At 26.5% G+C, this 13,111-nt stretch overlaps 1 protein-coding gene across 2 annotated transcripts in view; it reads right to left on the reverse strand.

Annotated features, from left to right (window-relative positions):
- The window catches only part of LOC135927170 (fibroblast growth factor receptor 1-A-like), a 30,451-nt gene extending 24,501 nt beyond the window's left edge, over window positions 1–5,950 (reverse strand). For both annotated transcript variants that reach the window (XM_065463122.1, XM_065463123.1), the window contains exon 1: window positions 5,791–5,950. In XM_065463122.1, coding sequence (XP_065319194.1) covers window positions 5,791–5,794 — 4 coding nt within the window. In that variant the 5' untranslated portion in view covers window positions 5,795–5,950. The remainder of the gene's footprint in view (window positions 1–5,790) is intronic.
- Between the last annotated feature and the right edge of the window lie 7,161 nt (window positions 5,951–13,111).

The following is a 13,111-nucleotide window of genomic DNA, read 5'->3' on the forward strand; positions in this document are numbered from 1 at the left end:
ATGATAGGCTCGTTTTGATAATTTCCTGCCGTCAATAGAAACTTTCACTCTTTTCATCCATAAAAAGGTGTGGGAAATTATATAAATATGACGATATTAAGCAATTTCCAAAGAGAACATTTTTCTAGAACGGTATAAGTGTTTCCAGCAATTTTCTTTATTTTCAAGTAAAGGTTAATAATTTGTCGAACATTTTCTTTAAAAATGAATCATTTTTTAAAATAATTTATTAACGATTAAATGGTATCTGAGATCTCCCTTTACCAAGTTTTTATATATTTTAAAGAGCTTTCGCTATCTCATTCACCTGTCATAAAATTTATATCTGGGGTTTTTTTGGTAATCAGTAGATGGATTGGATGCGCTTAATTGTCTTGACCTTGTAGTCCAATGCTTTGGAACCGGATCGCGAGCCCCGATCAAGCAATTAAAATTAATATTAATTAAATATACAAACATAATATTCACATTTATTTGAATAAAATTTAGTTTATTTCTTAGTTTATAAAGGAATAAAATTTATTTAGCATAGTAAAATTATAGCAGCCTAAAGGAAAAGTTTTATTTTCACAATTTTATGGCACAAATAGTGTTGTTAAACGGCTCGTTTTGAGCCGATTTCTAAAAACGACTAACTCAATATTTTAGCCAGAAAAATATTGCCTAAGCCTCAAGATTTTGTTAATATATGCTTAGACCTTTGTTCCTTCTATGAGCAAAATCTTCAGACTTGGATAATATTTTTCTGGATGAAGTAGTGAGTTAGCCGTTTTGAAAAATCGGCTCAAAACGAGCCGTATAACAACACTAGTCACAAATCAAAAATGTTCGAAATAGCTCCGGTCTCCAATTTGCCATCTATAAACAAAATCTCCAGGGTTACATAATATTATTTTGTCTAAAATCTTAATCGGGCTGTTTTTAAAAATCGACTATTAAAAAGTAACTAGCTACAAATTTAATCCTAACTTATATAAAAAGTTCAAAATTAACTAATTATACATGAATTTAAATGAAAATACAATTTATTTAATAAGGAAATTATTATAATGAAAAAAAAATACATGTCGTATTATATGAAATTCATAGGGATTCCATATCTCTGGAATTTAAATAATTTACTGAGGGCGATATTTAAATTTTAAATTGATTTGACTGGAAATGCATTTCAGCATGCATACATAGAGTACACAACCGTGAATTACATACAATTTTACTGTAAACTTTATAACTATTCATAATTTAAATTGATTTTTATATGGATTTTTCATATAACTTAAAAAAAATACAAAAGTTTATGGTAAAAACTAAATTCCTAAGGTAGACACTCTGTACATGTTACGATACATTTTCAGTGACCAAATTTAAAATTTTTATAAATCGCCCTCAGCAAATTATTTAAAATCGAAAAATTCCCAATCCCCATAGAGTCCATATCACATTACGACATATATACCATAATATAAATTTTTTTTAAATTTAGGCATAATACACGGTGTTCCAATGAAACTGATACCATTTTGTTTTAAAAAGATAATTTAATAAAATTATATAGATCGGGAGAGAAAAATAAATTATCATTTTCTCCAAATTTCGTTAAATTCTATCAACAGGGTCCAAAGTGGTATACATTCAAAGTTGGACAAACAAAATTCGAACTTTCCATCATGTAAAAATTTTTAAATATTAATTACATTTAAGAAGACGATAGTAAAAAAAAGTGGCTTTCAATAAAAATGACTTTAGTTTAATTAAATTTTAAGACCATAAAAATATTACGGAGAAAAATATTTTTAAAGGAATTTTCTAACAGACACTGGTCCACCACAGCCTTGAATCGTTGGTTGCAAAGATAGATGCTACCGGATCGGCAAAAACGGTACGGTGGTGATAGACCACACGCAGCTCGTACTATTAAAATTTTGATTCTGCTGAAGCACTCGTATTGAGCCAAGACCGACCTAACACCCACCGAACAATTCATTAGGTATCCCGAGAAACTGGTATTTCGCAAACTACAGTGCATCCGATAATCAACAAAGAGCTGCACAGAAATTTTTAAGAAAGAAACAAGCCAAAGACCTAATCGATACGAATAAGATTGCCCGTTCGGTACTCACCAAACAACTTTTATAAAAATACCCTCATTAGTTCATGTCATATGGTTTATGGATAAAAAGCTGTTTACAGTAACTCCACCAGTAAATCTGCAAATGGTAAGGTGGACGTTGCCGTTTCAATGAGAAAAAAAAACAAGTTGCATTGATTTCTTTGTACTCTTTCAAATTTCTCGAAATCGTCCACATCTTTATCGATCCAGGGGTCAGAATTAATAGTATATACTATCGTGACGTTTTCGTAAGTGGGCATTTATTGCCTGTTATTAAAGAATTGTAGAGCAGTAAATTTTTTATATTCCAGCAGGACATGCTCCAGCTCACCGAGCCAGAGAAACTGTGTCATCTTACAAGAGAAAATCCAGATTTTATTTCTCCCTATCTTTGATCCTTAATAGCCCTGATCTCAATCCGGCTGACTACAAGATATGGAGCGTCCTTTATGAACGTGTTTATCAAACCTTCAACGAGAAGTTGACCATCTCAAAAAGCAGCTTGTGAAAAAATGGAATCGTTTTGATCAACAAGTTGTGGATTGTGAATCAATGAATGGCGAAATCGCCCTAGAGCATGTATTCAAGACCGGCATTTTGCATCGACTTTGAAATACAACATTTGACTGAAAATTTTAAATGTTGATGTTTTCATGTTTTTGTCATACTAGTTTGAAAAAAATAACCTGTGATAGAATTTGATAAGATTTGCAGAAAACATTGATAATTTCTCTCAATCTATAAAAAATATCATTGATTTTTAGAATGGATAAATTTATTCCTAAAACAAAAAAGGTATCAGTTCAATTGGAACACAGTATAGATATTATTTGACCTTAACAATAAACCGTTTTCAAAATTAGTGTCTAAAAGGCTCCCTCGTTTTTCCCCAAAAATAAACCTTGCCCAGAATAAATAAACATTCTGAAAACATGACGTAAGTGAGGCATTGCATTTAATAACCAGTAATTTGAAAAATCATCATATAAAGATAATGAATGAGATATATAAACATTTAACATAGTATAAAAAGTAACCTGAAAAGTAACTAGTATGAGTTAATTTTGTTTAGCTACCGCCAACTATTTACTTGTTGTAGATAATTACGTTAGCAATATTGAACAAGAAATTAGAAGAGCGAATATTTCAAAAAAAACAACAAGATGTTTCAATAATATAAATACAGTTCATAGAAAACACTGGAGATGGCAAAAAAAAATGTTTTATTTTGAATAAAAAAATTGATGCAACCTTTTAATCCTTATTTATAATTCGATACCTTTTAAATAAAAGCAAGATTATTATTATTATTATATAACATTATAAATTATAATGAATATCAAATATATATATAATATATATATAATTTTTCTAATAAATCTTCTAAATTTAATTAGAGCTACCCAGATTTTTTATATTTTTGCATTTTTAAAGGAGATAAAATGTAAATAAAAATTTAAAGTTTTATATAATGAAAATTTAAGTGAATCTCTCTTTTTTAAAAAATATAATTCTCCCATATGGGATGGTGAGGGGGGGGGGGGTATTTTGATAAAAACAAATATTTCAAGAAAAGAAAAACCAAAATAAGTTCTTGCTCGAAATCAAAAAGTTACTGTGATTTGTAAAAATGCGCATAAACAAGCTATTTTTTTAATATTAAACATGAGGAAAGGGAGAGAGGGGGTTGGGGGTGGGGGTGGGGGTAGATATACAATTTAAAATATCTTAGAAAAAAAATTTCCTCTAATTTAAACCGATCTGTCCTATATGAATTCCTATTAGGGATTTATAATTTGAGATGAAGAGGCTAGTAAAAAAATCCAGCCCGAAAATGTGAAGATTTTTTTTAAAAAAAACTCCGGTTTGGTATATTATATAAAATTTGACATGTATATAGATAGAAATTTTACCAAATAAAATACAAACCTAATATATCAATATATTAACATTGATACAATCGGATTTTAAAATAAATAATATACTTCCGTAGGTCTCTGACAATAACTGAATCGACTAACAAAACAAAAGAGAAAATGGCGAGTTTTGAAAAAGAAAGAATAAATTTATACTAATTCTATTTTCCTCCTACCTCATTATCTTTTTTGATATAATTATGAAATTTTTTTTTACTCATTTTGAACAAAATTTTCTGTGCAGATAAATTTATCCCTTTTCCATTTCTTCCTATTTTTATAATTTCTTTGTTTTCTATTATTGATATACTTGTTTTTGGATTTGAATTAATAAAATAAATCGGCATAAGCATGCAGCCAATTCGAAGCGAAGTATACAATAAATTTTGTATACTTCATCGCGAATTCGCGTTTTGTATGTGAATACAGGGTAACGTTGCCTTTTTTAAAACAAATATAGATTGATTTTTAATTATATCTTATATACAAATTATTTCTATAAATTTTTTAGATTTATATAACATTTTAATTAGTCATATATATTTTTTTAATGTTATGAAAGCTAATTTAAAATAAAGAAAAAAGAAGCTCTTATTATATAGGGGTAATCTATTTAGAACGCGACAACTGTAATGACAAATTAAATGGGGAAAACAAAATGATATTTATCTTTGGCGATAAACTAGACCAGACATATACAAATATTAAATTCTTTTATTTTTTTATCTACGAATAATAGAGTTTTAAACTCTTATTATAATGCAATAGGGTGGATATATATTATACAAATTATGGAAAATAAAGTATGATTAAAAATCGTTCGATCTAAAAAATTTAAAATAAAATAAATCTCATTATTCTTCTTATTTTTTGTGAATTTATATTAAAATAAGAATATTTTTAAAGAATCAGACTTTAGAAAAGTTAAATGACTTAATTTATGTCCCATTTTTTTTATTTATTTTAATTTATGTATTTTATGATAATTGATAATCGTATATAAAATTTTTTTATATTTAATATAATTTTCAAAAAATTTCTAGCCTGGTCCTGCCAAAATTATTCTTAAGAGTTTAAAAAGAAAGTATTTAATTAATATAAAACTGAATTATGTAATTAAAAATAATAGTAATTATATGAAACATAACCTTAGCCATAGCCAGAATTTTTCCCAGTAGGGGAATCGTTAAATTTGATGAGCCTTAGATTGGCTTTTTACCGGCATTTGGCTGGGTTATAAACTATATAATTTTTATATGCTCCTTTCTGAAAAATTTAATTTATAGTAAAAAAATATTTATAACAATATTTAAAAAAATTAATGTTTATAATTGCTTATTTAGTTTTTTTTCTGGGAAAAATGGGTCAGAAGGGAAGTGGGTTATAGCGTAACAATTTTTATTCGATTGAAATGATATATTTAGGAAAATTTGTAAGGAGGATTCCGCTCTCTGGCTACATTATGAGCATAACAATACTCTTAGGACCCTTCTACCGCATGGAGTCAGAGGGGCGATTAGCTGTTTAAACCATTATTAGCTACCTAAAAAAATTAACTAAACCGATTTTTTGCCCGAAAATTATGATTTACCTATGGGGGTTTTCTTAAAATATAGCTGCTCATATTTGAAAGAAACTGCGCGCGCCTGTAAATTGAACAGAATTAACCGACATTTATCCAATACCCAACTATAATTATATGTAATTATACGTAAAAAGACTATCAAAATTTACTTAAGAAATTATATTTATTAATTTGCTTACCCATTGTCGATGATAGGGATGTAATTTAGCATGTCATATAGAACTTGTTTAGGACTTTTTTTGAAAGGAACGAATTAAAAATATTTTTAAATTTAGAATTCAGTTATAACAATATAGAATCCATTTTTAAGGGATCCTTTGCTTAGATCAAAAAAAATGTGTATTTGAGAAGAAAAAAAATATTTGTTTTAACACTTTAATTATAAAAATTTGGCAATGACATTCAGAAAAATGTTTTTTTTTCGAAAACAAAATAAAAGGCGACAAAAATTTACTCAAAATTGAAAAAAAACAACAAATCATTTACATGTTAACATTATAGTTTTTTTTAAAACTGTTGTATTTACACGTTAGCTATATCTGATGATCTTATATGTAATTTCTATAAAAGTATAAATAGAAAGATTACATTTATCATTTCCTTTCTCACTTTCCTCGTTGTTTATTATTTTTTTCTTGCTTTCCTCTTTCTTTTTTTCCTATCCTCCTTTCTTCCCTGCTCCTTTCTCTATTTTTTTTACTTCCTTCATTCCTTCCAGGGCTGAGCAGTATCTCGGATATTTGTATCTTAGATTATCTTGCATATTTTTAAGAATTTTTTAAAGTATCTAAGATACAAATTTTTGGAAAGTACTTTTATCTTTAACAATTTTTTAAAGATAGAAGATACTTTTTTAATTTTAATCTTTGATAATTTTACATATAATTATTTAAATTAAACATTACTTATTTTTCTCTCTATTTTATTTTAACTGAAAAAAAAACATATAAAAAACAAGATTTTTCTATTAAAGTCTTTTTTTTGACTTATCATATAAATAGATAATACACTTTAAATTAAATTTTTAACTTAATTGCAATACGCTGCATATAAACTTTTATCTTCCTTACGTTGTTGTTTGCAAACGATGATATAATATTTTTGCTAAAGAAGCTATATTATTTTCTATGGAAATTAGGGATAGGACAACTAGCCGATCCTGATATAAAATCTCAGGGGTTTTGATTAAATTAAGCTTTGAAATGCTAGGCTCAGCCGCTATTTTTTTTTATAAAACTGTGGCCTGGTCAATTTCAAAAAAATAAATTTAATTTATAATGCCCTCTGCAGGTAACTGATGAAAAAAATATAAATTAATTTTTAATATCTTAATATAATAGAATTTATAGTGCAAGGGCTTCGACTAGAAGATGATAAATTATTATTAGACAAAATTATTGGATTTTACTTTTATTATAATTTTTTTTAAAATTAAATAACGATGAAAACTTTTGTTTATTCCAGATCTCTGCTTAGCGGCTATATTTAATTATGCTTGCATATCTTTCTATTAGATATCTGTAATGCTCGATAAAAAAATTTATTTGGATCGGACCAAGCAAAAAAAATAGCGGGCAAGGGCGGAAAAAAAGTAAAGATACCAGGCCTGCTTCATAGAGAATAGAAAAAAAAATCATTCTAAAGCCTAATTTTATTAAAATAACATATTTCATTTTGCTTGTAATTTTAGTTTATGATCATTCATTCATAAATACGATTTTTTCCCTACATTTTGTGTTTATTGCTATAAGAAAATCATGCAACTTAAATCTTCACCATTATTGGCTATTTTTCCATAAGATAATTTTTGGATTCTAAAAAACCGGGTTGACCTTAGTAAAAAAATGAAAACCGAGCCGGATACATATTTGACGACCAGGCAAAAATTAAATCCCAGGGCTAGGCAGGAAAATTTTAGCATTTGCAGACCTCTAATAGCTTAAAATGTTTTATTATATTTCCTTTTTTAAATAATAGATAATTTTTTCCCCCTAATTTTTTATTCCCTGAGATGAAGTTATTTTATTCCTTAAATTTTTTTTCTCCATTTTTTTGTATAAAGTATATCTTGTATCCTTTTAAAATTAAATGTGCCCTGTATCTAATATATAATTTTTTTAATAACCTGTATAGGTATTGCTCAACCCTGATTCCTATAATATTTATATATTCGATAATTAAATAGTTATACAAATTCAAATTTTTTATCATTAAATTTAAATAGCTTTAATAGTTTATATTGTAAAGATATCAAAATAATTATATTATTTTTCAATAAAAAGTGAATTATAATTTTGAGTAATGTAAACAATAAACTTTCTAATGTTAAAACTCAAAATATGTTTTATAGGTATGGTACATAATATTCTTGACAATTATGTAATAAATTTTTTTTTAATAATTGTCAATATAATTTTTTTTTAAATATTAAAGCAAGTGACTACAGGATCTAACGTCTTTATTCAAAACAAAATAATCAAATGTTATTATAATTTAAATTTTATTGCGAATTTTTTTTCAATAAGTTTTTTAAAATGGTTAAAAAAATGATTATAATTTTCGAAAGAATTAGTTATTAAAATAAGGAATAAAAATAATATTTTTCATAACTTTATTGAAGATGGATATACACAATAAGTCCAGTCAACGTTGTGATCAGCTGATATTCAAGTTCCAATTAAATATTCACTGCAACTACGGCTGGCGATTCACCCATTTAAATATGTACCATTTACAAATAGGCGGGTGACTCAGAATATTTATTTCCACTATAAATAAATTTCCCTTTAAAATTTTATGAAAACTTTTTAAAAAATTCAGGGTTTCATTTATTTATAAAAATTTCTTATATGGAAAACCAAAAAGTCGTATCATGAACTGATTTATATTTAACACCTCTATATTTCACTGGTTTTAATTTATAAAGAAAATCGTCCAATAAAGTATCATTGTCTGGACATTCCGTTATCTCTCAAATACATTTTAATGTCCCTAAGTATACATTTTTAGTGGATAATTTTTAAAACGCAAGGCTACGCCCCATATTTTGCCTTTTAGAATTCTAAATAGCTATCTAAGAAATTTATTTTCATACTAAAAAATAGCTATACACCTCTTTGTTAAAATCTATATAATTTCTTTTTTAAATCTAAAAAAAGAGTGAATTATTATGGATTTCAAATTTTTCTTGGCGTTATATATATATACAATTTTTAAAATTTCCCACCAAATAACTTGACACTTGTTCACTGCAAAACTAAAGTAAAATATTTCAAAAAAATGACAACCATTTGATTGACATGAGAATAGTTAAGCATTATATTGGAACTTAAGGAAATTAGAGCAAATATAAATGATCAAAAGCAGAACTCAATTAATTTAATACAGGCGCTTAGCCAACGGGTAAAAGGGGGGGGGGGGAGAAGCGTAGCAAAATTTTTGAAAAAAATATAAAAGGGCTTAGGCACCTAGCCAGAGGGAGGGGGAGAAATCCCCCACCCAATAACAAGAATTTTTGTAAACTTATATAAAAGGGCCTCAAGAATTGTGATTTGCAAAGTATTCTATTTCAAATAGATTATATTTTATTCTAAATATTAGTAAAAATTTTGCTGAATAAAATTATTTCTGAGACTTCTTGTGCTACAGAAAAAAGAAACAGCAAAATGTCTGCACGACAAGATGGAGCGTTATGGCACTTATTGGATCTTGGCCCTTGGAGAAATATCAGAATCACCTGAAACACATATTTTATCTGAAGCGGATACATTATTAGATTTAATCTGCCTACTGATTTTTTTTCATTGGAATGTAATAAATTATTTATTACACAACAATTTTATAAAATATTTTTCAAAAAATAGATTTGGCTGAAGTTATGAGAATCTCGAATATTATTATTACAACTTAGAAGACCAAGATATAATATCGACCAGGAATTTCTCGAAATTTATGTGATTGTTGAGGTGAAAGCGAAATTATATGACTTTGAGATTCACAAGCCTCGACTTTACCAACAAACAAATCATTCGAAGATTAACGTGGATTCAATTGAGGGTCAATATAATAACCATTTTTATTCCACTTTTAGATATAATTTTGAATTAAATCAATGAACGATTTGTGATTTACCAATTGGCTTTATCCAATTTACAAATAAATAACTCCCTCTGGTCTGAGGATATATCCAATCTTGATATTGAAAAATTAAATATTTAGCTAAATTTTATTCAAATGATATAAATGCATCTGAAGGCCAATTAATTACAGAGTTTAAATATTGAATGAAAGATTTATTTTTGTAGATAATCCTCCAAGTAATACAGTGGAAGCATTGCATACTTTAAAATATATTTTATAAATGATTAAAATTATTATATGTTTTGGAAATGAAACCAATTAATACAAGCATAACTGAGAGGACCTTTTCTTCATTACAGAGAATAAAAACATATATCAAAAGTATGACAAATTGATTGAATAGACTAGTTTTACTCATCGAGATCTAATTACCCATACAAAACAAATCATTAAAAAATTGGCATAATCGCAAGATTAAATATTTATTTATAAACAATATGACTAACTTTTTAAATCAATAAAATGTTTAATTTTATATTTTATTGTGATTTACATACCGATTTATATAACCATAATATTTTCTAACCGTATTATATTCGCTCTTAATATTTTGTATTTTCCAATATTTTATAACTTGTATCTGAAATTATCATATTTTAAAATTTGGTTAGTTCTAATAATTTATTTTGCTCTAATAAATTTTTAATGCTCCAAAAAAAAATTATTTAAATATTAAAAAAAATTATGCCCCCTCCCCGTAGAAAATTTCTCACTACACGCTTGGTTTAATATTTTTCGCAGCAAGACAAGCCCATCGTTTTAATATCAATATAGGTTCAGTCAAAGACTACTATAAAATAAATCCCTTTATCTCCCTCTTGGATACTTTTATAACTCAAATAAATGAAAGGTTCTTGATTGATCAGGCAGCTCTTATAAATCTTCAAATATTATTACCACAGAATCCTTCCGAATCTATTTCAAATCTTTTTCCTACACACCCCTCCTCTCCACCTAGAATGTATACAATATACCATTATTAGGAAGGATTTGAAAGAAAAATTAGTAAAAGTTAATATCTATAACGGCTATAATTCATTTTTAGGAAAAAAGGGTTTTTATAAATTTTAGAAAATTCTAATATAGTCAAAGGTCTACAATAAGTGGACCTAAAGACCTTCAATAAACCATGTGGGAAAAACCCCAAGCTAATAGTACTCCCCCCCCCAGAAAAGTTCTGGACACGCCTATGGGGGAGGACTATTAGGTGGGGGTTTCTACCTTAAATTTTATTGGGAGTCTTTAGGCCCACTTATTTTAAGCCTTTGGCTTACTTTTATATATAAATATTTTTTTCTGAAAATTATGAATTAGTTGTTTTAAAAATTATTAATTTATTTTTCTATCAAATCATTGTTTATAATGTTATATTGTATACATTTTTGGGGGAGTGGGATATGTTTAAAGGGAAAATGTTAATTAGCCCTATGGAATACTACACATATTTATTACGAAGAGTATTTTGACAATATCCAAATTTGTATATTTAGACGTGCTTGCATTTAATAATTTTTTTTCCTATTATTTATTTTTATTAAAAAATATTTTCCAATAGAAAAATTATTTTTACTGTCATTATTTTCTGCATTATAACTTGCTAGTAACAATTACGAATGATAAGTCAAAAGGTAGTATTTTTTTATAGACTCCCTAAATAGCAGATATTCTAGAGAAACACCCATTAGAAGAAAGGGAAAATCTTTCCAAATCTATTCGTACTATTTGCAGGTTTTGCCTATCAAAATTGAGGCATATGACTACAACAAAGTGGACACAGCAAAAAAAGCATTTTAGGATACATCATGCTGCCATGAATGCGATTTTTATGATTAAATTTAATTTTACATGAACATATTTGTATTTAATACGTTTTATGATTATTTTACAATAAAAAAATTTCCCAAAGCTGAATTAATTTTAAAGTTATTTAAAATTTTATATCGTAGTAATTTTTAACATATATTAGTATTAAAGTAACTCGTTCATAAAATTAGTAGTGCAGGGTTAAAATGATATGTACAAGAACAGGCAGATTTCTAATCGGGTTGGAAATTTCTCACTTCTTGGTTAACGCACCTGAAATGGCGTAATATTTTATTAATAAATAATAATGATCATCTCTCCTTCCTTTGTAGATTCTTAACTTTTTAAGGTCGTTGGCTCTGCTATTTAAGCTTTCTAAAATGTATTATATTGACCACTACGCAGTAGAATCACTGAGGGGGGGGGCGCAGGGGCTCGAGTCTCCTGAAAAATATGAAGAGCCCCCTCAAAATTTTGAAATTTATTTTTTATACCAATAAAAAAAAGGTAATTTTGAAAATGTTAAATTTTTTTTTTGAGCCTTCTGAAATTGTAAAAGCTACCTAGCCTCCAAATCCATAATATGACACATAATAGTGCTGGGACTTGGTATAAAAAACAAAAAAAGACTTGCGCAGTTTAAAAAACCTAAGAAAAAAGTGAACTTTTTAAAAAAAATTAAGAGCAAGAAAAATATTATTTAAAAAAAACAGCAAAATATATAACAATTTTTTTGAATATTATGCATAGTTTTTTTAAAAAAAGTATACCTTTTAAAAATTTTGGAATGAATAATTAGCTACATTTCAATGATAGAGAAAGATAAAAAATTTTATTTGAAATTATCTGAATTGAATTATATGAGTCTAGGTAAAAAAAGTTTACTATAAGTTTATGTTTTTTTAAAATATCATAAATTTAGTATTTATTATTTATTATTACATAAAGCCAAGATTTAGATATATTTTTTTATAATTTCTTTACTTTGATATTATATTACTAAAACATATGTGTAAATAATATATCCTCAGAATTTAAAGTTATGGGATCTTCAAAATTTTTCTTTGTTTTCAAAAATATCTTTTTTTTCTATCTAAAATTTTATTTTATTATAGTATTATTAATATCTATTTATGGTTATAAAGTAAATATGTTTAATTTTGAAATGATGAACTTTTTATTTCTTATGTAAAAATAGTATATTAATCGAAACACATAATAAAACTTACAGACATACTCCAGGCCTATAGCTAGAGGGGGGGGCAACAAGGGCTAGGCATGAGAAAACGATTTTTTTTATTTTTTAGATTTAGTTATGTTTAGGCCCCATATTTTAAAAAACGAAGCTTATTTGGAAAAAACTCAAATTCAAAATATCTATTTTATTTTCTATTTTAACCAGAAATTCCAATAACCTTTCTATTAAATTTACCATTAAATTTAAAATCCCTCTTCCAAAAAGCAAAATATAAAGAATCAAAATTGCATACGAAAATTTTTATTTTAACAACTTAATAAAAAACCACATTTAAAATATCGTAAGTTTTTTAAATTATA

This window comes from Gordionus sp. m RMFG-2023, chromosome 3, assembly GCF_954871325.1.
Source record: "Gordionus sp. m RMFG-2023 chromosome 3, tfGorSpeb1-WG-v2, whole genome shotgun sequence".
In the NCBI taxonomy this organism is placed as follows: Eukaryota; Metazoa; Nematomorpha; class Gordioida; order Chordodea; family Parachordodidae; genus Gordionus; species Gordionus sp. m RMFG-2023.